Source organism: Narcine bancroftii, chromosome 11, assembly GCF_036971445.1.
Source record: "Narcine bancroftii isolate sNarBan1 chromosome 11, sNarBan1.hap1, whole genome shotgun sequence".
Classification (NCBI taxonomy): Eukaryota; Metazoa; Chordata; class Chondrichthyes; order Torpediniformes; family Narcinidae; genus Narcine; species Narcine bancroftii.
In genome coordinates, this window is record NC_091479.1 from 13,459,249 (window position 1) to 13,486,570 (window position 27,322).

The 27,322-nt window shown below is 43.4% G+C and overlaps 1 protein-coding gene across 28 annotated transcripts in view; it reads left to right on the plus strand.

Annotated features, from left to right (window-relative positions):
• LOC138745528 (CUGBP Elav-like family member 4) overlaps window positions 1–25,858 on the plus strand; it is a 692,803-nt gene extending 666,945 nt beyond the window's left edge. For 11 of the 28 annotated variants that reach the window (XM_069902641.1, XM_069902634.1, XM_069902642.1 and 8 more), the window contains 3 exons: window positions 4,287–4,367; window positions 14,350–14,433; window positions 25,731–25,858. In XM_069902641.1, the coding sequence (XP_069758742.1) occupies window positions 4,287–4,367; window positions 14,350–14,433; window positions 25,731–25,858 (293 nt within the window). Of the gene's footprint in view, window positions 1–4,286; window positions 4,368–4,754; window positions 4,774–8,194; window positions 8,247–14,349; window positions 14,494–25,730 lie in introns of all 28 variants that reach the window. The other 17 variants (XM_069902646.1, XM_069902652.1, XM_069902648.1 and 14 more) reach the window with 6 other exon arrangements.
• Window positions 25,859–27,322: the final 1,464 nt, after the last annotated feature.

A 27,322-nucleotide genomic window follows, 5' to 3' on the forward strand; every position in this document is an offset into this window, starting at 1 on the left:
AAAGCGCAACACCACATATTTGTCTTCATTAAATTCCATCTGCCATTTTGGAGCCCTTTTTTCAACCTAGTCCAGGTCCCTCGGCAAGCTTCGAAAGCCTTCCTCGCTGTCCACAATGTCTCCAAGCTTTGTGTCATCTGCAAACTTGCTGATCCAATTTATTACATTATCATCCAGATCATTGATATGGTTGACAAACAGTGGAGTTAGCACTGATTCTTGAGACACACCACTAGTCAGAGAGGGGAAATCATCCACTACCACTCTCTGGCTTCTCCCATAAAGCCAATTCATTACCTCACCGTGAACACCGAGTGGCTGGACATTCCTGACTAACTTCCCTTCTGGGACCTTGTCATACATCTTTCTGAAGTCCTGACGAAGGGTCTCAGACCCGAACCATTAATTGCTTCTCTTTCCTATTAACCTGCTGAGTTTTTTGAACATTTCATCTTTGTTTTTGACCAGCTCTGGAAGACACATCGTTCAGACTGGGTGAAGATGACAGATTTCCATCCCTGTAAACATTTGTGCATTGTTGCCATCTCCTCGTAGTTTCTCAATCAAGCTTTAATTCCAGATTCAGTCACACTTAACTTCCTCTGGTGCCATTGAACTTAAGTTTTCTGATCATCATTCTGGGGTTCTGGGATTTAACCACAGTGTTAAATCTCCTCTTTTTAGCCTGGTCCAATCAGATGCTCAAAGAATGGCCACTTTTAGATCTGTTACCTCATTGGTGGACAAATCCTCAGCAACACAAAATGTATGAGAACTAACGCAATAGGAAATGAACCATGATATAAAGGTTTCCAAGATGAGATGGGATTCATTATTCTACTTCATGGCTTGAACAGCACTTTGATGGGGCTGTCTTCTCACTCTTCAGATAACTCATTCCAAATTCATCTCATTGATTTCCAAATGGGAGGAATTCAAAATAAGAAGGTGATTCATTTCTCCCTGTTATCGATCAAGTCTGATTTAACCACCCTATAAAGGGTGATTACTGTCAATTAAGAAGTCTTGCTCTAACTGTTATCTTCCAATAAAAATAGCTGGCTGGTAAATGGTTGATGTGATCCAATTAAAAAAAAGACTGTTTGCACACCGGAGCAGCCGCTTGGGCTGTCAAGCAAGATTGAGTGCCTAAATCACTGATTGACCTCTTCAAAAATTAAGAGTTATTTGAGAAATTTAAAAAAAAACAAAAGACTCTGATTTCAATAGCACATATCAAAACATCGCAAATGGCTTCACAGCCAGGTGAAATGGTTTGTAAATGAGGCTATTTAAAATACGACGCAGAAAGCTCTCAGGAATAGAAATGATGGTTTGCGTTATTGGCATTGGTTGAGAGATATCCATTGGTCACCATTCCTCTGATATTGTCCCAGGATATCGAACAAAGAGGCCAGGTCAGAAAAGCAGAAAATTCTGAAAGCAACCGTGCTTCGAGAAACGGTTTTCCCCTCTCACCTTGAATCTATCCCCTCTTGTATTTGGCATTTCCTCCTTGTCCATCTGCTGTGCCGATCTTTTGTACTTCAGTCAGGCGGCTCCAGATGAGGGTAGAAAACTGAGAAGTTTATAGGGAAAAGGGGAGAGTCATTGGCTTTATCCCCAGCCTAGAGGGGTCGCAAGTGAGAGGGGTAGATTTAAAATGAGAGGGAAAGATTTATAAAGGCACTTTTTAAACCCATAGGGTAGTGGGTATATGGAACAAGCTCACAGAGAGAGATAGAGGTGGGTGCAATTGTAACACTTCAGAGACAGGTACATGGATAGGAAAAGGTTTAAAGAAATGGTTCTCGACCTTTTATTTTCTGCTCACATACCACCTTAAATAATCCTATTATTTTTATAATTTTAAACCTATTTTATTCTTATTTATCTTGTTTTTAAATTTAGACGTCTAGCACAGTAACAGGCCCTTTCGGCCCATCCTATGCCACAGGTGCTCTGTAGTTAGTAAGGGATTACTTAAGTGAGTGGAAAATAAAAGGTTGAGAACTGATTTAGAGGGATGTGGGTTAAATGTAGGCAAATGGGAGTAGCTTGGTCAGGGGGGTCGCTGGGCCGGAGGCCGTTGGGTCGGGGGTCGTTTGGTTGGGTGTGACTTTGTCGAGAGTAGTTTGGGAATAAAAGATCCTGGATTTGCTGTGGGTCCATGTAATATTGAATCAGAGATGAGTAGCAAATACTTTTATACCCAAAAAAAAGATGGGTGTCACGGTTAACGTAATGGTAAGAACATTGCTGTTACAGCGCCAGGGACTCGGGTTCGAATCCGCCGCTGTCTGTTCACGTTCTTCCCATGTCCTGTGTGCGTTTTCCCTGGGTGCTCCAGTTTCAAAAAAAAAAGCCGCATCGGGGTGGATGGACAATTGGTCCATCAATGGGTCATTGAGTGGCGTAGGTTTCCATTGACATCTCCCGTGTTGCAAGTAGAATTTTTTTTTTAATTGTTCTTGATAAAAATTCCCCAGGCATTACTGAAACAAAGCAACATGCATAAGCCACCTAGCCGCAGAAATTTGGTCATACTCAATTGATCAGACTTTGTCATGCAATCCCTGAGCCAAAATAACAATGTTTATAACTGATTCCCAAGCTCTGGAGCTTTTGGAGGAAGGAACTCCAGATTTCTGTTCTAAGATGAAACGATTCCTGAACGATGCAACTCTTGTTGGTTATTCCTTAATTTGGCCTCATCCACAAAATAAAGTGCTCTTGTACATGAGGAGAACTCAGGCTTTCATTCCCTCTGCCTCCATTTAACTTGAATGGATGGGGGGTGGAGCTAACCATCTCTCTACAGCATCCTCACTTTGAGCCCTGTGGGGACTAATCATTAAGGATCTGGGTAGCTTTAATGAATAGGCAGACAAGCTAATATTGACAGCTTAAGACTGCAGAATCGAGTAACACTTCCCTTTTCTCCCTCATTTAGGTTTTCCAGTTCCATGCTCCATTCCCCAGTTCAGAGTTCAGCCAGGTAACCTTCCCCAGCCCCGTCAGGACTCAGCCAGTGTCACGCAGTTTACGTTTGTGGAGGGTGGGAGGAAAACCGGAGCCCCCGGGGAAAACCCACGCGGACACGGGGAAAACTCCTTACAAACAGCGCGGGATTCGAACCCCGGTCCCGATCACTTGTGCTGTTACAGTGCTGTGCTAACTGCTACGCTCTTTATGGTTCTTGATTTTTGTTTGAGGCTGCCAGTTGCTTTCATTCCAGATACACAGGGGGTTTTACTATACTTGAAGTTGACAGAAGGGAAGATACACCAACAGTGGAGCTAATCACCCCATGGATTCGTTCCCTCAACGCATTCAGGGAGCCATCTGCTACCTTGGCTCTCCCTATCTCCAGGGCCGAGGTGGACTTTTAACCTTTTGAGGGAGGCAATGATGGTCTGTGACCTTTCACCTGAATGTTAAAGCAGTAGCCCCTGTGGCTGTCAAATAATCTAAAAAGGGGTGAATGGGGGAAGTGGCTGGTGAGTGAGAGCAAGACCTCAAAGTGGAAGCATCTTGAATAACCGTCACAGGATTCTAGTGCACATTACCCTGCCAAATTCTCATTGAAAGATCAATTGGTTCAAACTGTAGCAACATTATGTCAACAGAATTTGCTTACCACACAAAGGAAATCCACACTCTAAAAAGCCCCTTTCCCACTGGCATCCCTGTGAATTGGCTGCGCAGTGTCCTGGGATAGGAAGTCCTTTGGGCCACCCTTAACTGGGACGCTCACTGCTTTTCCATTGATCACATCTCATCCCCGGGGATTGGAGTGTTCTACCTTCAACTGGAAATGGGTGACTTCCTGCTGTCCCTTTTCCACTGGTTTTATCAGCATGCCCAAGTCGGCAAACGCCGGGGATATGAGCAGGGGTAGAGATGGTTAATTCCCCAGCGTGAAATGACGTCATTTGATGCCGGCGTTCGGACAGTCCCTTTTCCACTGGACCCTGTCCCAGAAAATTCCCAGTTAATCCCAGGGACAGGGTGCCAGTGGAAAAGGGTCTGAAGCTTCAGGCTTTTTCATTGAGGCAGCGCTTAGAATTGTTTAGTGCGAGTATTGAGCAATTGCACAGTGGCTGAATTGTATTTTATAGCAACAGTTCTCCTTAACCTTTAAATAAATAAAACTAAATGCAAAAATTGTGGACATGTCCAGTACTTTAGTGACAAATTAATTACACCGCTTGAACGAGCGGAGCAATTGGTTGGTTTATGAGATTGATTTTATTTCTCTTTTTTACTCCTTTGCAACTTGATAGCAGCTTATCCTGCAGCGTACGCTCCTATCGGTCAGGCTTTTCCACAACAACCGCCCATCATTCCTCAGCAACAAAGGGAAGGTAAGGCACAAAATGCTTGGCTCAGGTTCGGTTGAAATTGTTGCTTCTGCGCCAACTTTGTTCAAAGCAGCCAAGAAAAGATGATTTGTTCCATTGTAGGAAAACACGAGAGTCTGCGGACACCGTGGTTGAAGTAAAAACACAATGCTGGAGTAACTCGGCAGGTCAAACAGTGTAGTGACAAACCATTTCAATCTGTGCCCCACTCTCCTACTGACATGGCCTCAAACCAAGACCACCTGTAAATTGGAGGAGCCACACTTTATTGTCCATCTGCAGCCGGATGGCATTAACATCGACTTCTCTGGTTTCTGCTGCCCGTTCTCCCTCCCTTCCCCATCCCTCTTGTCTTCTTTCCTCCTCTCCCCCTTCCCTCTCCATTCGCAGACCCATCCCTCCTCCCCCTGTTTGCCCACCCTCCCTTATCCATCTGTTATCTGTGGAACTGTGCTCCTCCCCCCCCCCCCCCATTTTGTTCGGGCCCCTGCCTACGTTTACTCAGACCTTGACGAAAGGCTGAAGCCCAAAAGGTTGGTTACGTATCTTTATCTTTGCTACATGAAGTTCACTCTTTGACCTGCTGAGTTTCTCCAGCGTTTCATTTTTATTTGCTCTATAGCGTTATTTCAACCAAAAGTGAATTCACAGGAGTCAAACAAGAAAAATCTGAAGACGCTGCGATTGTATTTTACACAAAAATGGTGGAGAGAGTCAGTGTTCTTTGCGCAGCAAAGATAAAGATTCATAACCAAAAATTCAAAGGTGTTTCTTTCTGGGGAATTTGAGAGAGGCTGAGAGCTTAAATAGGTCCTGATTTATATGGGTTTTATAGATGGTTAAATCCCAGAAGTAATGGAAATTGAATTCCTGTTGACATGTTCTCAAAAACTTACAGGACAAAATGCTTCAAGTGATTTTCCTGGATTACGGACAGGTTATTTTTAAACATTCATAAGTTAAAGTGTCTCATGACAAGCATCTACACTCATGAAGTTTCCATAAGTCATTGTAAGGTTCAAATCTTTGGCATTCAGCTGCCTCCATCGATCAGTTTGGCTCAAATACACAATTGCACATTTGGTGCAGTTCGCATACTTGAAGGGTCATTGTAAGGGTCTATCTACTCCTCCCTCTGCCAATATTGGGGCAAGAGGAGATGTTTCAGTATCTCAGCCCATTAAGTTTGAGGAAGCTGATGGCAAATGGAAAGGGTTGGAAGATCCCTGATCATTTCCCCTTTCTGTGTGGTCAATTACTTGTTCGGGAGGCCTGAGGAATGGTAGGATCTGTGTCCGCCCACTCCCGAGATAAATATATCAAGAGGACAACTGTATGAACACGCTCACATGAGTACTACTGTTGACTGGGTTCCTTCAGTTTGCATATTCCTTGAAGAAGGGCTCAGGTCCGAAACATCAGTAATATACTTTTACCTCCTGTGGACACTGTGAGACCAGTTGAGTTCCTCCAGTATTTCTGTGTGTTTTGACTACAATCACAGCAAATGCAGACTTTTGTGTTTCACTCCTTCAGTTTCTATTTAGCATCAAAATAAGATACTTTAAATGGCCCATAATCTTGTGATCGTGTAGTCCAGTGGTTCTCAACCTTTTTCTTTCCACTCACATCCCACTTTAAGTCATCCCTAGGCCATCGGTGCTCTGTGATTAGTAAGGGATGGCTTCAGGTGGGATGTGGGTGGAAAGAAAAAGGTTGAAAACCACTGTTTTAATCGTGTCTAATTGACTCGTCACGTGCATGGTTTCAGAACTCCAAAGTTTTCTCAAGCAAAATATTTCAGTTACATTTGGGTCTAGAGCAGTGATTCTCAACCTTCCCTTCCCACTCACATTATCACCTTAAGCCATCCCTTAGGGGGAGGGGGGGGGTTTCTCTTTTTTCATTTTTTCTTTTTTCATATATAAAATATAACGTTCATGTTTTTGGTTTATTGTTGTATATGTTATTTACTATCTGTATTTTGAACGAATAAATAAAGTTTTTTTTAAAAAAAGCCATCCCTTACTAATCACAGACACTGATGGCCTAGGGATTACTTAAGGTGGGATGTGAGTGAAAAGAAAAAGGTTGAGAACCACTGTTGTGATGCAAAAGTGCCACATTGTTTTGCCGTCTTAGAAGATGTATTCAAGATCAATAGAAGCAGGTATTCTAAAAGATTGTTTCTGTGGCCCAGATCCAGATGACAGAGGCTCACAATTGGGATTGGCCACTTGGAAGAGAAATTACCCTGAAATTATTTTACTCCAATACTTGTGAATCTTCAAAGTTCTGTATCCCAGTGGACTGTCATTGCTCAGTCCTTGGTTGCATTAAAAACTGAGAAGGTCAATTTTTAGTGAAGGGGCATGAATAATCTAAGTCATCCATTCTCAATGAGAGCCCTCGAAACCCCCCACCTCTCTCCCTCCCCCATCCCGAGGACCACAGCACATCTAAATAGGTGTCTTGTTTTCTTTTCACCTCACGTAATATAATTTTTGATTTTTTTTGTGTCGTCGGTAGGAGAGAAGTACAGAAGAAACCATAACTTAACTCCTTTGCAGGGAAGGGGGCCCAAAGCTTTGTGAGGAGTCCCAGGGAGATATAGTTGAATAAAGGTTGAGAATAGCTGATCTAAATAGCCATAGAGCTTTCCAAGTTCGTTTGTTATGCTGAACATACTCATGACCAGACACGTGGTATTCTTCCAGACAATGGTGCCCATGCATGCACACATAATACATTTCTCACATAGTAATATAAAAATATTATGCAATCAGGGAGGGTGGTCGAAGATGTGGGCATGTCCTTTGAGCCTGCACAATGGATTTTTGAGGTGGAGTGCAGCGAGCGCAGTACTGGCCCCATCCTTTGCATTCAGGGTTTATCTGCCATGGCCTAGCATGCTAGGACGGTGAGAGCCAGATCCTCGAGTCAAAGGTGTTACATCGGAGTGTCCTTCTCCTAGATGGATCGTCTGATGAGGCTAATGAGCCCCATCTGCCCGGGCTTGAAATCAGAGTTGTCCTTCTCTTAGGCCGGCTGCCAACCAAGGCTAATGAGCCCAGCCCACCTGTCCGGTTACACCGCCGGACACTCAGGCATGCCGTGACATAGCAAACTCAGTGAAAATGGGGGGACACCAACGTGAAGGTGTTGCTACGGACGCAGTAATGTAGGAGTGGCCATTTATAGTGACCTCCTGCCTGGCGAGCCAGGCAGCAATCACTACACTGAGAAATGAGAGGTGACATATTACATGTGCATTTTCCCTGGGTGAGCAGGACATCAGGCCCAGACCTCACCTGCTCCCTATGTGTAATATAAAATAAACAGGTAGAAATATTCTGGATTGTTTACTTCATGTTATTAATAAGAGACCACAGGTTAGAGGATTCCATTCAATTTCACAGTCTGTGGGATGAAGAAATTATCTAATCTATATTTGTTGTCTATTTGTCTGTTCTCCATACAAATCAATATGGAGCACTCTAGAAATGTCTAAGGAGGTTCAGTAGGGGTAACATTTGATGCTGAATGTCATGACCACATTAAATTTAATCTTTAAGGTCATATGAAGTTCAAAAGATCAAGAAAACATTTGAACTTGCACCAGGAACACCTCCAATAGTTCCAATGCTGTGCATTCAGAATAAAATCAAGTGGCCAAACCCGGTTCAATATGGGCTCAAAAAACGAAGCCACAGTGGCAGAAGCTCATCATGAGCCCGTAGAGTCAGACAAAAGAGAAAGCAAGGAACAGCAGAGGAATATCAGTCTCGCCCCTCACTGCTGAGGCTTCCAGGCGTGCAAGGAGCAGGCAGCAGGAAACAGAGCAGCAGCGATACGCCCATCTCAGAGGCAAACAAGGAGAAGGCAAAATTACCAAGAAGATCTTGGGATCTTTTGTTTCAACCACAGAGTCAACAACTGCATGTTTTATTTCCCGAGAAACACTGGGTGCCCTGCTGGTTTAAAAATGTTCTCCATTTTGTATCACTTAGCAATTTGTTTGTGGAAAGACAAACCTTTTCAACAATTCAGAAAGATTCTTCATCCCAAGTTGAGCATCTCCTGTTCCCAGCTCCAGTTCTGTTGATCTGCTTCTAAGTGGGCAGAAAGGAATCTCGGAAAGATGTTTTGTCAATCATGATTGATGAATTGACTCTGAAGAAAGGAAATAGAAATCAAAGCAGAAGGCCATGCAGCCCCTTTCCTGTACTAACCCCATTAGCCTTGGATTACAGATTTACCGCCTACTGGTAGTGCAAAAAAAACTCTGCTCGGTATACACATGTAAAGAAATAAAAAAATGTAGACAAACTGACTGTGCAATGCAGAAAGAAAAAATCAATAAAGTGAAAAAAAGTAAATGTCCTTAAATGAGTCCCTGATTGAGTTTGTCACTGAGGAGTCTGATGGTGGAGGGGGAGCAGCTGTTCCTGAACCTGGTGGGGCGAGACCTCTTTCCTGATTAGCTTTGCTTCTCCTAATATCCAAAATTCCATCATTCTCTGTCCTGGACGTACTCAGCAATTGACTAAAGCATCTACACTTCAATTGTTCTCATGGATAGAGTATTCCAAAGACTCAGGGCGATTTGATTGAAGAATTTTCCTGCTCTGAATGTTCTTGCTTTGAGATGGTTCATCACCTCCTAGCCAAGGGAACTATTATCCCTGCTTATACTCAATCAAGCCCTGTACAAATATTACAATGAAGTCATCTCTTGGTTTTCTAAACTTAGGAGGGTACAGGCACAACTACTTAATTACCCTTACTGGCTCAGCGCTGGTCAAGAATCTACAAACTCTAGGCCACTGAACCCCATTCTGCAACTGGATCCTTGAATTTCTCATCGAAAGACCACAGTCAATATGAACTGATTATCAATTCGTCTCACTGATTAACAACACAGGCGCACCCCAGGGATGTGTCCTGAGCCCACTGCTCTACTCATTATACACCCATGACTGTGTGGCCAGGCACAATTCCAATGCCATCTACAAGTTTGCCGATGACCCAAACGGCAACAAGAAAGCGTACAGGAGGGAGATTGATCAGCTCATTGAATGGTGTAACAACAACACCCTTGTGCTCAATGTCAGCAAAACCCAAGAGATGACTGTGGACTTCAGGGGGAAGTCAGGGGAACACGACCCTGTCCTCATCGAGGGCTCAGTAGTGGAGAGGGTCAAGAACTTCAAATTCCTGGCAGTCAACATCTCTGAGGATCTGTCCTGGAGCCTCCATGTTGATACAACCACAAAGAAGGCTCACCAGCGGCTATACATTGTGAGGTGTCTGAGGAGATTTGGTATGTCACTGAAAACTCTCTACAGGTATATTGTGGAGAGCATTCTGGCTGGTTGCATCACTGTCTAGTGCACCAACTCTCAGGACAAGAATAAACTCCAGAGGGTTGTGCCTGTGACATCCCATTCACCAGACTTCACTCCATCAAGGACATCTACATGAGGCGGTGTCTTAAAAAAGCAGCCTCTATCCTCAAAGACCCCCACCGCCCAGTCCACGTCCTTTTCACTCTGCTACCAGCGGGAAAAAGGTACAGGAGCCTGAAGACGTGCACCCAACAGGACAGGGACAGCTTCTTCCCCTCTGCGATCAGATTCCTGAATAATCAATGAACCAAAGACACTGCCTTATTTTTTTTATCGTCAGATGGTTCTAATATGAATGTTGGCTCTATGATGCCACCACATGACTTGTTCGTGACCATAAAATCTGATTCTGATTCATCTTCAGTCACAGCACAAATGTCCTATCCCAGGAATCAATTAGTGAACTTTCTTCTACCTTCTCTAACATAAGTATATTCTTACTCAGGCAGAGAACAAAACTGTACACAATATTCTTGGTGTGATGTCACCAGGCTCTGTATAATTGCAGTAAAATGCCTTTACTACAGTCTTTATATCCTCTTGCAATAAAGTCTGTCTCATGTTTATTGAAACTGCATATTGGCAACCGGTGAACTGTTACGATGTCAGCCACACCAGTGCCTTTCAACCTCTCACCAATTTAAAAATAATTTGTTTATCTGTTTTCTGCCCAAGTAGATGGACTTACATAGCTCCTCGTTAGATTCCATTTGCTCTGATGTCATCTGTTCACATCATTCCTGTTTCCCTCTGAAGCTCTTGAACATCTTCACAGATTTCAGAAGCAAACACATGCAAACAGCTGGAGCCCAGATCGAATCACGGAGACAAGCCCCCTCATGCCCCAGCAGACCCCCCACCCAGTTGCAGTCTCCAAACCTCTGTCTCCTGTGTCACACCATCATCCCCTCAAAACTGATCAGCAGACTCCAAGACCCAGGACTCAACACCCCACAGTGCAAATGGATCATGATTTCTGAACCTCCAGACCACAATCAGCGAGGATTGATAAGAACATCTCCATTATCTCCATCAGTACCAGAGCACCACAGGGCTGTGTTCTTAGCACCCCCCCCCCCCCCACCTGCTCTACTCACTCGACACCTAGACTGTGTAGCTTGGTACGACCATAACATCATTTACAAATTTGCTGATGTTAGTAGTTAGTGGAAAGCGATGAGTCGCCGTACAGGAGGGAGAGTGAAAACTTGGCTGAATGGAGCACCAACAAGAATCTTGCACTCAATGTCACCAAAACCAGGGAGCTGATTGTTGACTTCAGGAAGGGAAAGCCAGAGGTATACAATCCAGTTACCATTGGGGGATCAGAGGTGGAGAGGGTAAGTTCTTGGACATCACTATCTCGGAGGATCTTTCCTGGACCCAACATACCAGTGGCTTCATTAAGAAAGCTCACCAGCACCTCTACTTTCTCAAGAGGTTTGGTTTGACACCAGAAATCCTGGAAAATTTCTACAGATGTACGGTGGAATGTGTGCTGACCGGCTGCATCATGGTCTGGTATGGGGATACCAATACCCCTGAGCGTAAAGCCCTCTGAAAGGTAGTGGACACAGCCCAGGACATCACAGGCAAAGTCCTCCCCACCATCGAGAACATCTACAGGGAACACTGCTGTCGGAGAGCAGCAGCCATCATCAAAGACCCTCACTGCCCAGCACATGGTCTGTTCTCATTGCTGCCTTGAGGAAAGAGGTCTAGGTGCCACATGACTTGTTCCACCAGGTGCTACCCCTCCACCATCAGACTCCTCAACAACAGGGGCTCATTTAAGGTCACTGTATTGTTTTTTTTTTAATTCTCTCTGTATTGCACAGTGCGTTTACAATTGTTGTCCGTTTACAGTTCTTTTTTTGTTTACGTGTATACACTGTGTCGTGTTTTTTTGCACTTCCAATAAGTGGTAATTCTGCCTGCCCCGCAGAAAAAAATGAATCTCAGGGGTTGTATCCGATGTCATGTATGTACTCTGACAATAAATCTGAAATCTGCCCATAAATCCATCCTCAATCCACGTCAAATCCATGGGGAGAATTTCATTCCTGACACTTTTTTGTTGCACTCAGTGAAAACTTTCTGGAAGTCTAAATACACCTCATCCATTGGTTTACATTTCTGTCAATTAAATCCTCAGAATCAGTAACAGGTTGGTCGAAGGTGATTTCCTACATTGACTTGGAAATGTACTCATGTACAGTAGAAGACCAAGAATCTGGATGCCAGAAAGTCAGACCACCCAAGAATTCAGACTTTTCAAGAACACTCAAAGCTTTTAAATTTAGTGGGCTTTTGTGTTCACATGTAAATGCCACAGATGCACGGCGGCAACAAGCGACCCCTTTATTTTTCTTTAAAGCTCCTCGTTTTGATAAATGATGCACGCTGTATTTGCTAATAAATAAACTATCAAAATTGATCTGCTCATCTCTTCCTTGTTCCTCCTTAAATGTTAGCTTTATAAATCCTGCCCAAGTATCCGAAAATCTAGACCTACCCAATCCCAAAGCAATCCGGATTTTCAGACTCCTACTGCATTGGCAGCTTATAACCTCTCGTGACACACTTTGGATTGAGTTTCAAAGCAAAATTTGGAAGGGTAATGACATTGTCTGTAAACTAATTGATTGCTTAAGTTTAATTCCTTCTCTCCTTCTGCTGCAAGAGACGGGTAAACATGTTGCCCTTAAAACTTGGCCTATATTCAGATTCTCTGCGCAGGAGGCTTGAATCTTTCACACTCAATCAATGAATCCAGCCAGATTCAGCCTATTTACTTATTTTTGCTTTGAAGCTGAATCCAAATTTTCAAGACATGATGAATAGCAATAAAACTCAAACTCCCCGCATGACTAATGCAGGTCTATGTATTATTAGTTCACAAAGGTAACCGCAACACCGTCAGGAACACGAGCATTGCATAACGTTAAATTTAAATTTAAAATTTGAATTTTTTAATCATTTTGTTGTTTTAAATTTAGGCATGCAGCAGGCTTTATCGACCCATGAGCCCGTGCCACCCATTTACACACAACGCTGGTTCGCTTTGGAAGGGCAGGAGGAAACCCACGCAGACACGGAGAGAAAGTACAAACCCTTTACAGACAGCACCGGATTCGAACCCGGGTCGCTGGCATTGTAATAGTGCGGCGCTAACCTGTACACTAACCCTGGGGCCCTCTCTCTTTCCTTTAAGAATATTTTATATTGATTTTATCAACAAACAATACCAAAATGACCATCACAGATAAATAATTAAATGTGAATTAATCATTGATATATTTTCCAAATAGAGCCTCTATTTCCGCGCCCCCTCCCCCCGCCCCCGCCCCCACACACACACAATGACCATAAATACACAAAGAAAAGGGAAGAAAGAAAAAAGGACTGAAATAAAAAGAGAAGGAAAAAGGAAAAGAGAAGAAAGGACCTGAGGAGATCTGGAATCCAATTCAATGAAAAAAGGGCCCAATTATTTTTTGTCTAGATCTCAATTAAAGGAAGAAAAATAAATAAATACCTTATTTATTGAGTATTAAACCCTACACTTTGTAGTTAAAGTTCCCATACCTGCAAAAACGGGTTATACTTATTCCTTAAATCGTAAGTGATTTTCTCCAGGGGAGCACACATTTCAGTATTCCAACGGGCTTTTTCCAATAAAAAATCAGACTTCCAGGTAACTGCAATACATTTCCTGGCCCGCCCTCTGTCTTTTTAACTAGCAGCATGTTCTACAACCTCACTGAAGATTTAGGGATCGTTTGGCATTGAATATTTTGTGTCTGGTCCTTAATTACGGACAACCTTCTTGCCAGCCTGCATGAGGTCAACATCTATTGTTACTTACGAGTGGACCTGGAACAAGATGTACTTAGTGCCTTCCACATATGGTGGCGTATAAGAAGGGACTTGAACATTCAAAGTGTCGTTCCCAAAACCAGAGGTCATCTTATACACCAAGTTTAAAATCCAAACTCTAACTGGGAAGTCTCAGCGCTCCTCCGCGGGGTCCATCTGCCCAGCCTGACTGCCGTCGGCTCTGTACAGGTTTTAAACGGCCTGTTAAAGGAACCGACAATGGTTTATTTTAAAATATGCTAATAAAATTTAAGCCTTTACTGGGTAATTTGCTTATAAAGTATTGTGAATTAGTGTATTAAATGTGCCTGGCAGCGTCACTCCATAGGTCATCAGTAAGTGCCAGACTTGGGGGCGTCTTATACAACGAGTACAGTTCCAAACCTACATTTCAAGTGGAAATTCAGTCTTATACAAGAGTCAACATATATGCTGGTTTGTGTTCCAATAAAGTGGCTGGTCCAGAGACACTTGGGCATGGAGACTCTCATTCATTCTGAGGTTATATTTTATAATTGCAAGGTGTATGCACATTGGGAGCCATCCCTTGAAGGTTCATTCTTCTCTATACAATTCAATGTTACCAAGCTGAAAATCTATGGGTAAATGGGATCAGGGCAACTGCTTCCGTTGATCTATACTGTGTGACGGCATTCAAATGCTCTTCACGTCTGACACTGTTATCTGTTCTCCTTCAGGACCAGAAGGGTGCAATCTGTTCATATACCATCTGCCGCAGGAATTTGGTGATGCCGAACTTATGCAGATGTTCATGCCTTTTGGCAATGTCATCTCCGCCAAAGTCTTTGTTGACCGTGCCACAAACCAAAGTAAATGCTTTGGTGAGTCAAATCCATTACTCACTTGGGGGAATTGGGGTTTGGGGAGCTTTTTAATTGTGTTGGACCCTGTGGGCGGAAATAAGTGGTGCAATAGAACCGAGAATTGTGTTGAAGCAATATCTGTTCTTTGAATGACATTCATAGCAGATTGAAGGGCTTGCCTTGAATGTTAATGAATATTTTAAATAACAGAAGGTGGAGTTTCATATAAAGGAGTAATCTCCCCAAGCAAGCTCCTCTAAACCAAATAAAACTGTGATTTATTTAAAAATTAATGTCCATTTGCGTGCGATTGCCAGAGGAAGTGGCTGTGAACTGTTGCACAGCCTGACGAAGTGAGTAAATTGCAGTGATTTTATTGTGTCGATTCTTCTCGTGTCTGAGGCGAATTAGTATCAGATCCTTCAAGATCACCAGATCGACGTCATCGGACCCGGGTTGGCCGGAAAAGATGTTGGTGGTAAAGCCAGGGTAAAAATGTTTTGAGTCTTGTGTGGGTGCATAAGGTGAGAAGCTAGCTGAGAAACTGTGTATATCAAATGAAGCCTTGTATGTGTTTACCGGCGGACGGGTTGAAATTCATCCATCTTTTGTAAGGGCTTAACACAGGCCGTTGTGAAAACACAGAGATACTGGAGGAACTCAGCAGGTCTCGCCACCCACAAATTGGAGGGAGAACACTTTGTACACCATCTGGCCACCCTCCAACCGGATGGCATTAACATCGACTTTGTTTTCCATCAGCCCCTCCTCCCCCATCTATCCCTAGGTCGCCTTTCCTCTCTCTCTCTCTCTCTCTCTCTCTCTCTCTCTCTCTCTCTTTCTCCCCTTTTCCCACAGCTCTGCATTCTCTCCCCCAATCACTTCTCACCTGGCCTTCTCTCCATATCCAATGAGCACCTCTTGTCCGCTGGTCTGTCCTCCTCCCCCTGCCCTTTCTTTTAAGTCCGGCACCCACCTGCTTTTTACTCATACCCCGAAGAAAGGCCTTAGGCCCAAATCGACGGTTATATCTCTTTACCTCCTGTGGACGCTGCTTGATCCTCCAGCAATTTCTGTGTTTTTACTGCAATTACAGTGCCTGCAGACTTCCATGTTTCACAGGATGTCATAACTCGCTAACACAAATTCCACTTTTAAAACTGATTTAGTGCAACTAATTTGTCCTAAGTTTGACGAGCATGCATTGCATTTAGCACACATATCACAGGACAATATTCTACCAAGTAAGTTTCTGCTGGTGGAGATCGGGACAGCAGGAAACCCAATTCAGAAGAAACTTCTTCACTCAGTATGTGGTGGGAATGTGGAATTCACGGCCATAGGAACGGTGCCTATGAATAGTTATAATGAGTTACTCTGGAGACCTGATAAGCATGTGAGAATAAACTGGACTAGAGCAACTTGAGATAAGATGATCTTAGCCTACCCCTTTCCCCACCTGGAAAGGGGTGGGCTGAGAGTACAATGGGCCCCATATATTTTTCATAATGTTGCAGTACTTTAATTTGAATTTTTGCAACAATATACAATTATAAAAACACACAGCACGCCTGGCTGTCCCACCGAAAAGGGCAGTCCTCAGAAGGCCTTCAAAGGAATGAATTGAATTTCGCTTTTAATTGTCATGGCTACTGAGGTACTGTGAAAAGCTGTTTCGTATGCCCAGGTAGAGCTAAAAATAAAATTGCAGGGTGGTGTTACCGTCAGTCAGGATATCGTGTTGCTCGGACAAAGTGCAGGGCATAGAGAAAGGTACAGAGAATAGAGTACAGGGCATAGAGAAAGGTACAGTTCAACAGTGAAGAGGGATATGAGAGGAGGTACTCGGAACACCTCCACCAACACAGGCAGATTGGACCTGACTCTGTGATGTATTTACCACACGATTCCCTCAAACTGGCAGCAGATCAAAGGGTAGGGGTTTCAAAAAAAAAGGAGCTAATTCAGGTTTCCAGTATTTTGTTGGAAAGAAGGTCGTTTTATTTCCCACACATTAAACATGCCATTTGAAGCTTAGGCTTTAAAGTTTGTTGGTGCTTAGATTGGTAAACCACTTCAATATGAATAGTTGCTTCTGCGAATGGGTGTGTGTGCTTATGTGTGGGGGTGGGTATGGGCGTAGGGGTGTGTGCGTGTGGGTGAATGTGGACTGAAGCCATGATCATTTAATTATCTTCAACGTTCTAACATTCCCTTTTACTTTGTATTTTAGTTTTACTTCAAAATGACAAGTACATTTTTCAATCTCCCCAATAAATTGCAAAACATAGCAGAAGGGCTAATTTCATAAATTTTGGCCGTACAGATTGAAGCACCACTGTGTTCGAGTTACACTTTGAAGCCATCGGCTCACCAGAAATGTTTTAATAATAAATTGAGTGCAGGCTTGGAACAAACAGAACTTTGAGAAAATATTTGTAATTACTCAAAGGTCCTTTGAGTAAATATATTATAAAACTGCTGCAAAAAAAGTGGGCACTGCAGCGAAGACCAACGTAAACTTCTGCACGATAAAGGGTGTTCAAAAAGCATTGTAATGTTACAGTCCAACCTCCTGATAGGATAGGCAAGTGCCCCAAAATATATAATGGGGTCTCGGGCACTTAGACCTTCTCACCAATCACCATCCAGCACTTGAGGAAGGTGTGGGAAAGGATGAACACCTATTAAGTTGGTCAGAGTGAAGAGAATGATGCTGTCAATAGTGTAGCACAGGGTTGAGACTATTCTGTAGGTTAGCAGAATCAGAATCGTCATGAACATGTGCTACAAAACTTTAGCATGACAGGTGCAAAAATTGGAATAAATTATTTTTTTTAATAAATAAATTTGTGCAAAGAGAAAAAGTGAAGTTATGCCTGTGATTGTGGCTGATTGTTGACTTCAGGAAGAAGTCAGGGAATCATGACCCCACCTCATCAAGGGCTCTGTAGTGGAGAGGGTCAAGAAGTTCCTGGGTGTCAACATCTCCGAGGATCTGTCCTGGAGCCTCCACGTTGATGCACTCACCAAGAAGGCTCGCCATCGGGTACACTTTGTGAGGTGTCTGAGGAGATTCGGTAGGTCACTGAGGACTCTCGTGAGCTCCTACCGTGGAGAGCATTCTGGCGGGTTGCCTCACTGGCTGGTATGGAGGCGCCAACTCTCAGGTCAAGAATAAACATCACAGGCACCAAGACTTCACTCCACCGAGGACATCTACATGAGGCAGTGTCTTTAAAAAAGCAGCCTCTATCCTCAAAGGCCCCCCCCCCACCTACCCAGGCCATGCCCTCTTCACTCTGCTACCGTCAGGGGGAAAAGGTACAGGAGCCTAAAGACGAGCACTCAGACGCACAGATTCCTGAACAATCAATGAACTAAAGACAGTACCTTACTTTTCATACACTATTATTTTTATATATAGTAATGTTGTAAGGTGGTTATAATATGAATGTTTGCTCTATGATGCTTTCGCAAAACACTGAATGTCATGATGTGTTCGAGACAATTAATTTTAATTCTGATTCTAAGAGCGTAGGGTGACAATTTTAGGTTTTAGATGCAGCAGTGTATTTTTATCTCAGATATTTGGGTTTGAAATCAGTACCAGTTGCTGAGTTTAGCACCATTCCTTTCCCAGTGTCTGAAATTAACTTGGACATTCAACTCAAACCTTAGTGAGCATAGGTGAACAGAGCCTCATCCTGGCAAGAACTATTCCCTGTAATAACACCCCCAAAGTCATCTTACCTGTTAGACTTTGTGGAATCTTGTTGTGCTCTGTAGTCAGGCTTATTGAAGCAGTTTGACTTCTTTCTAAATCAATTTTTTTTTCTTGCTCAATTGCGAAAGCCTGCAACAGAGAAATATCTTTACCTTCCCGGTGTTGAGAAACATTCCCAAGAGATGCTTAGAAAGAAATGGGGGTCTTAAGTCCAAAAATGCTAAGGGTCTTCTGTTGGCTTGGCTGAATTGGGCATCTCTGGGCCACAATGAGTAAAGTTACTTCAGCTTGATTGAGTATCTCTGGAAATTAATGAGTAGATTTGGTTTAACTTGGCTGGTTATCTCTGGGCTACAATGAGTGGGTTTGGCTTAGTTTGGTTGAGAATCTCTGGGCTCTAATGGGTAAAATTCAAACTCTCTCTCGGAGTAATATTGAACTAGTTAGTCTTTATAAATGATCTCTGATTTCACTCAAATTGTAGTGAACAGCGATCATTTATTATACTGGACAACACATTTCTTAATAAAGGTTTCCTTCCTGAAAGAAAATTAGGAATTATGATAGACAACATCAAGATTAACTCAAGGTAATTTCAGGTTTAGGAAGTTGGATAAACATTAAATTAACTTTGATTGAATAATGACGCGCTGACACATTGCATTAGTTCACCTGACCTAAAAAATGTTTTGCTGCTTATTTTCATTTGTACTCAGCATCTGATGCCTCTCTTGTCAGTGTACAAAAATAGTTAGCCAGCATGGATGGATCCCAGTTGCCCTGATACCGGTTTTTCATGGTCGCAATGTCCTGGTGAAACCGTGTTTGTCACCGACGGCACCAGGATCAGCAGGGAGGGAGTCCAAGTGCGAATGCAGGAAATCAATTTTCAATGACACGTTGCGCTTCACAGTTTTGTATGCTTGAAGTAGACTTAAAATATGACAGAAAAATCACAAAAATACTTTAAATCTAAATCATGGTACAAGATAGGAACGTGGTAAAGTGGTTTTCAAATTCAACAGCCCAAAATCCATAAAATACACCCAAAAGTGTTCAGGAAGCAAAATCCTTGTTGTCCAGTGTAATTTTACTGTGACTTTAACTGAAAGAAAGATTGTGGGCAATTTTGGTCACCTACTTCTTAGACAGATATCAATAAAAGTGAAAGAGTGTAGAGAAAATTGACAAGGATGCTATTGAGACTTGAGGAGCTAAGTCACAGGAAAAGGTCGAATAGGTTAGGTCTTTGCTCCCTGGATCGACAGAGAGTGAGGGGAAATCTGATGGTGGTATTAAAATTTCTGGTGGGTGAAGACCGGGTAAATGCAAGCCGGCTTTTTCCACTGAGCTTGGGTGAAGCAAGAACGAGAGGGCATGGGTTAAGGATGAAAGGTGAAATGGTTAACATGAAAATTGGGAGGAACTTTTTCACACCGAGGGTGGTGAGAGTGTGCAACCAGCTGCCAGTGCAAGTGGGGTGGATGCAGGTTCGATTTTTACATTGAAGAGAAATTTGGACAGGCAGGTGGATAGGAGAGGTATGGAGGGCTATGGTCCAGGTCCAGGTCAATGGGACGAGGCAGAATAATAGTTTAGCCCAGACTAGATGGGCTGAAGGGCCTGTTTCGGTTCTGTGGTTCTATGGATTTTCCAAGCGGACTGATAGAAGCAACCTATTTTGTCTTCACCTATAGAAAGCCGGAAGCAAGAAACGTAGGCCAGGGTTAATGGTGCAATCTTTGGAAATCTTGACATTACTATTGACTCATTAGTTCTCAATCCCAGCTCTAAATGGGTAAAACAATTTGTACGAAGTGACAGGGGACCAGTTCGAGATGAACAACGAAATGTTTCTTCCAGTATGAGGCCGGGCTGAAGCTATAAATACTCAATTCTGAGACAATTTTTGTGAATGGTGACACTTGAGCAAGTTGTGAGAAAAAAGTTTCAGTTCTGCTTGGAACGTTGCCACTGTTCACAGTCAGGTGAACAGCATTTTTTTCGGCATGCCTGGCGTAGCGGTTAGCGTAATGTTATAACATTGCCAGCAACCCGGGTTCAAATCCAGAGCTGAATGTAAGGAGTTTGTAAGCTCTACCTGTGTCTGCGTGGGTTTCCTCCCACCCTTCAAAAACTCATGGGATTGGTAGGTTAATTGGGTGTAATTGGACAACACAGGTTTCAGAGATCTGAAGGGCCTTCTACCTTGTTGTATTGTTAAAATTTAATTATATTGGCCATGTGAGTAAATAGTAAGGACATCTTGATCCGAGAAGACTTGGATCTTGATCCGAGAAGACTTGGATCTTGATCCGAGAAGACTTGGATCTTGATCTGAGAAGACTTGGATCTTCAGTAAAGGAGAATGGAGGAAAATGATAACGTCATCATGTAACTAACCATGTGTAACTCATTGAGTAATGAGTCCAAGCCAGGTTTTGGAGGGTATTGCCTTATGAAGCATTGTAAATATTAGGGTAGATTTACGAATGTTGTTACGTTGGCACAGTTTCTTTCCAAGAGCGCTTGGTGTCTCGAAGTACATGGTGAGCTTCCTCCTTCAGGCAGTCCAGATCTGAGCAGGCCCAGTGTCTTGGGTTTGACCATAAAGAAAAAGCTTTTGTTTTACATTATGTTTGCAGCGGGTTTCAGAGATTTTATAAATGAAGTTCCTGGCAATATTTAACATGTAGTCTTGGAGATAAGTGCACCTGAGTTATTGGGACTTTGCGCCCCACGATTCCACAATTTAAATCTGGGCTCAGATTCAGCCTGGAGAAGCTGAATTGCCAACACGCTTTCTGTCGGGGATAATACAGGTGATTTCATCAGTAGGAAGATACCTTACTGTGTGTCTGCAGGTCATGTATTGCTTTAGTTAGGTTTATTTCCCCAAAATAAAGTTTATTCACAATAACTTATTTGTGAATGAAAACCATTTAAATCCTTAGTGTTATAGCTATACATTTCCATCACTGTACATTGTTACATTCATGCTCTCTTTCACACCATTTTCATGGCTGTGGTACCTTTTTGTTATTCAAATTTCAGATTTATTATCAGAATGAAGTACATACATGATATCACATACAACCCTGAGATTCCTTTTTCCTGGGGGTGCGGCAGAATTACCACTAATTGTTACTGCGAAAACTAAACTGTTCACAGCATAAACATGGAAGCAATCAAAAGAACTGTAAACAGGTAATGAATGTAAACAAACTGACTGAGAACAAAAGAAAATCAATGAAGTGCACAAGTCCGAGTCCTTCCATTAGTCTCTGATTGAGCTTGTCGTTGAGGAGTCTGATGGTGGAGGGGGAGTGGTTGTTCCTGAGCCAGGGGGTGTAAACCTTGTGGCACCTGTACCTCTTTCCTGATGGCAGCAGCGAGAACAGAGCGTGTGCTGGGTGGTGAGGGTCTTTGATGATTGCTGCTGCCCTCCGACAGCAGCGTCTCCTTTGGATGTACTTGAGAGTGGGGAGGATTTGCCTGCGATGTCCTGGGCTATGTCCACCACCATTTGTGTTGGTGTTCCAATACAAGACCGTGAAGTAGCCAGTCAGCACACTTTCCACCACGCATCTGTGGAAATTGGCCAGGGTTTCTGGTGTCATACTGAACCTCCACAAACTCCTGAGGAAGTAAAGGCACTGATGTGCTTTCTACATGATGCCATTGGTCTGTTGAGGAAAGATCCTCCAAGATAGTGGCTCCCAAGAACTTTGAGGGACTTCCCCTCCGGTCTCTGCCCCTCAATTCCTGGCCACGTAAGGACTCTAGACTGCTGTCCTTCCCCACAAAGATCTCATGTATGCAAAAATAGATGGACGTCTTATTGTAGTTGGGCTCAGGCGAGTGTCGAAAACAACAGTCCGACCTTCTCAAACATTAACATTCAGACCAGGGTGCCACTATTTGAGATTGATCACCTGAATTATGATTGGGAGTGCATCAGAATGTAATTTCTATGATGAGAAGATGTCTGAAAAGCTCACATCAGGAAAGGCTTGGCATATTGCTGTTGCATTAGGTAGTTGTTGTAGCCTCCGTCATGTTGATTGCTTAGGGGGAAAGTAAGTGAGCAGTAACACCCCCCCCCCCCCCCCCACCTGGTCCCTTAACACCTGCTCCACAGCCAAGAAAGCCCAACAGCGCTTCTACTTCCTGCGCAGGCTGAGGGAAGTCCATCTCCCACCCTCCGTCCTACAGAGATGTCTTGAGGGCCTCCTACGCAAGTGCATCACCGCCTGGTTTGGAAGTTGTACCTCCTCGGACCACAAGACCCTGCAGAGGAGAGTGAAGTCAGTGGAAAAGATCTTTTGGGGCTCCCTCCCTACACGACGAACGTCTACATCATTCGATGCAGGCAGAAAGCAATAAACATTGTGAAGGGCTCCACACACCCCTTCTGCCATCAGGGAGGGGGTACCGTAGCACTCGGGCCCTTACATCCGGATTGGAAAATAGTTTTTCCCCAAGCCATCAGGCTCCTGAATTCCCAGAACCGATGTGGATAGTATACCGTATACATCTTAATATTTTAACTTCTTATATTTCTGCAAATCTGCTCCATGCTCCTGGAGAAATGCTATCTCATCTTTAACATGCAATGCATAGTTAGAAGGACAATAAAGTTGACGACTTGAACTCTATCACAAGATGAATTTGTCACATGATCTGTACGGCAAACATAAATGTGGTCCTCGCTGTCTTTTAATGTCTTGTATTGGGTTCAGGATGGCACTCTGAAGACTTAAGCCCAAAGTCTAGGCCATTATTCCTGTGGAATACAGGACAGTGCTGGAGATCTCTCTTTCAGTTGGTCCTTTTTTTTTTACCCGAGGCCTTCTCTGATCTCTCAGGAGAATGGAAAAGATTCAATGCAGATATTGTGGCTAAAAATCAGACCTAGTGTCCTGGCAGATAATTCTCCTTTAATCAACATCACCCAATATCCTGATAGACAATTGCAGATAGAAGTTTGATAGATATAGAGTCATACCAGAAATAAATGACTCTGAAGAAGACTATCAGGCCATTGTGTCCATGTCTCTCGCTAGGTCCGTAACCAGGCAGGTCACAACTCTTCAAGTAAGCATCCTCACGCCGACATATCTGTCCATATAATCGTTACATATCACAAACAACAGAGCTCTCAACACTTACCCCTGAAGAACACCACTGATCACAGACCTCCAGTCAGACAAACACACCCTCCATCCACTTCTCTCTGTCTCCGAGAGCCAAGCTAATTTTAAATCCAGTCTACCAACTCATCTATCAATTTCCTGGATGATCTGACCACAAGAGTCTTTGAAAAAATTCCTTTCTGAGCTCTACGTAGACAACATCCCCTCCCCTACCCTCATCAATCATCTTGGTCACCTCCTCAAAATGTTCACCCAAGATCATAGCACATGATCTCCACTACACAAAACCACAAGCATCATCCCTAACAATTTCACCGTTTTTTTTTCAAATGCAAGTAAATGCTGTCCCTAAGAATCCTCTTCAATAGCTTCCCTAAAACTTTTGTAAGGTTCATTAGTCGATAATTTATTGGCCTTCTTAAACAAAGAAACACCATGGGCTACTCTCTGGGGCCTTGCCTCTAGCTAGAGATGACACAAAGATCTGTCAAGGCTCCAGAAATTTCCTCTTGCTTGTCTCAATAGTTCAGGATATCCCATCAGGCCCAGAGGGACATAACCCATCTTTATGTACTTCAACCAATCCAATATGCTCTAAAATCCTTCCTCTTGGCAAACAGTAACACAAAGTATTAATTTAGATCCTCGCCCACTTCAATCTACTCTCACTCTTGGATTAAATTACCCCATTGTCCTTGAGTGGTTCTACTCTCTCGTGTGTTAATGTATAAAATGCCTTAGCTTTGTCCTTAGTCCTAATTGTCAAGGGTATATCTTGCCTTTCCCCCCACCACCCCCCCCCCCCCAACACTTGAATCCCTGTGTGTTTTTTCCCATTTAACTTTCAGTTGTCAAGGTTCTGCTTTGGATTTACTTCTCTCACCCAACCCCTCTCTTTTTTTTATCTCTCTCTGTATCCCTCTCTCTCTTCTCCCTCTGTTCTCTATTCTCTCTCTCTCTCCATTCTCTATCCTTTCTTTTACCTCTCCCTCTCTCTGTTCTCTCTCCTCTCTCTCTACTCATTTAAGACACTTTTTAAACTGGAACAAACTTTCAGGCATTTGCTATTATATTTCTTCTGCTTTGCCATCAGATTGTTTGAAATTAATATTTTACTCTATTAAATGTTGATTTTTTTTTCTTTTGGCAATTGGCAAACCAGAACTGTGACTGTGTGTTTTAATTGTTCCATTTATTTAAGATACCACTTTCAATTTTCAACTCCTCTAGAATGATGTAGACTGAAAAACTTATTTTTACCCAATTAATTTAACCGTTATTTCTCAAAATCTTGTGCCTTATAAACTGATGGAAGGAACAGATCCACCACATCACAATCGAACAATTCGGGAATTATCAATTAACTAGTGTACTTTAAGGGAAATATATTCAAGACAGGAAAGCAATCAGAGCTAATTGTCCTCTCCAGCATCCTGTTGAGGGGATAGCCTGGTGACAAATCGGTGACAGGTTCGACTCAGTTTCTGAAGTATAGGATTGATTAATCCCTCCCATTGTCGTGTTGCCACATTTCAATTCTGCCCCCCCCCCCCCCCCCCCCGCGCTGACATGTCCATGGCCTCATGCACTGCCCAAACAAGGCCACCGGAAAATTGGTGGAGAAATCTGGGCACCCTCTAACCAGATGGCATTAACATCAACTTCACCCACTCCCCATTCTCCCTCTCTTCCCCCTCCCCTCTGTCTTCTTTCCTCTAACTCTCCTCCTCTTTCCCTCTTCCCCCTCCCCATTTGCTGCTGTGTCCTCCCTCCCTTATCCACCTATTACCTGTGGGACTGGGGTCCTCCCCCCCCAACCGTTTTTATTCAGGCACCTGTCTCCACTTTGCTCGTACCCTGATGAAGGGCTCAAGCCCAAAACGTTGGTTATGTACTTTTCTTTACCTTTACTACATAATGTTCACTGTTCGACCTGCTGAGTTTCTCCAGTGTTGTGATTTTACTTCAGTCACAGTGTTTGCAGATTCCGTGTTTTACTCAAATTAAATTAAAGATGTTCTATTGCCCTGCTCTCTAATATTAGGCGCTGGGAAGTCTTAAAGGGGGCAGTCCACCCTGTGCAAGCATTCCTTCCTTCGGAGAGAATTTTACTCCCATTGGCAAAGAACATAGAACCCCTTCCCTTCAGCCCTGAATGACACGTGGAGTGTTATGGGGTGTAGCACCTCTGCTCCCTAGAATGACACTGAGAGGGTAAGGAAAGCCAGGAGGTCAGTGTGAGGGTCAGGGAACCAAGGCAGCGAGAGCTTTGAACTGAGGATGTGATTGAGATTTGTGTCCAGCACTCTGGCCAGGGAACTAGACAGTCATTAGCTTTCATCATTCTGAAATGTATCTTTTACTATTTCCAGGCTTTGTGAGTTTTGACAATCCCACCAGTGCTCAGGCTGCTATTCAGGCTATGAACGGCTTTCAGATTGGGATGAAGCGGCTAAAAGTGCAACTGAAACGACCAAAAGATGCTAACCGACCGTACTGACCTTCACACGCTCCTAACCAGGTAGACATCCTAGCATTGAGAGAGCATGGAACAGGTGGCTGTTTACGCAGAGCTCATGCAGGGCTTGCAGGCAAAAGAATGAGTCAAATCCAGCCTTCCAGTTATGTGAATGTCAGACTAAGCACTTTAAAAAGAAAATAAGGACATAATTAATAGGCAAAAGTGCGGGAGGAGGCTCAGCAGGTCACGCAGCGTTTCTCCAACACCTTTGTGTATTGCACTACAATCACACCATCTGCAGACTTTCCCATTTAACTCTGACAACATAATTAATATATTTACAATGGAATTAAGCCAAAGAGAATGAAATTGTGCTCTTTCTCCATGGAGAATGATTTCCATTCAAAATCACATTGTTTTAATTAATTAGCAATAGAGAAATGGGGATGGGGGGGGGGGGGAATGAAAGTCCTCCTTCAACGATTACTCGAGCCTTAATTGTCCCTCCCTGTCTTGTGGTGTTTCATCTTCTAGGCAGGAGCAGGTTAAAAGGGGGTCTCTCATTGTCTCAAGAGTAGCAATGGCAGTACTCCCCCCATCCCCGGCGTTACGAGATGACAACGTCTCTGCCCCAGTTCACTTATGACGCGACAGTCCGCACCCATTCCACTGACATGTTAACATCAAACAACGTTCACTGCTTTCCAAACTTTCACAGAAGTAAAGCCCTTCTCCTGTCGCAGGGGCACCCCACTCAAAAACGATTTCCGTGCGCAGTATTTCAGAAATATTTTCAGGTATTTGGGGGAGGCGCGGTTAGCATAACGCTGTCCAGCGCCAGTGACCCGGGTTCGAATCCGGGGCTGTCTTTAAGCAGTTTGTACATTCTCCTCGTGTTGGCGTGTAAGTGGACAGCACAGGATGGGCCTCTACCGTGTTTTAGCAGTGCGTGTACATGAGTGGTGATTCAAATTACCTCACCAAGATTAAAATCCTACTGTGTGGCAAAAATTACATATTAGAGCTATAATTCCAATTTCTCGTTGGGGGACATTTAAATTGCATTTTGACTAGGGTGGAGCCTTAGGCTATATCATCCGGAGACCATTCTGGACATTGGATACTGAAACATGAGGCATTGAGTGTTGTACAGTTGTGAGTGTAGAATGGGGCAGATTGAGGGGTCAGATCACATCTATATTGATTCTCGAGCAACTTTAACCCTGAGATAAAGAATGCTGCAGGTTTAGAACTGTAGTTCTCACCCACTGGGCCATGGTACACTGGGGTGGCCACAGAGTGTGTCCATGTGGGTCTTTAAAAATGTTAAATAAAAATGTTTAAATTAGATAAAGAGGTGTTTCTTACAGAGCTGCCTTTGACTTGAAAATATTGCTAAGTCATTGCCACTAATGAGCCAAGGCATGTTAGGCCGAAGCCAGGTGGGCCTTAGACTGAAAGAAGTTGAGAACCACGAGTTCAGAAGGTCTCTCAATCCATACA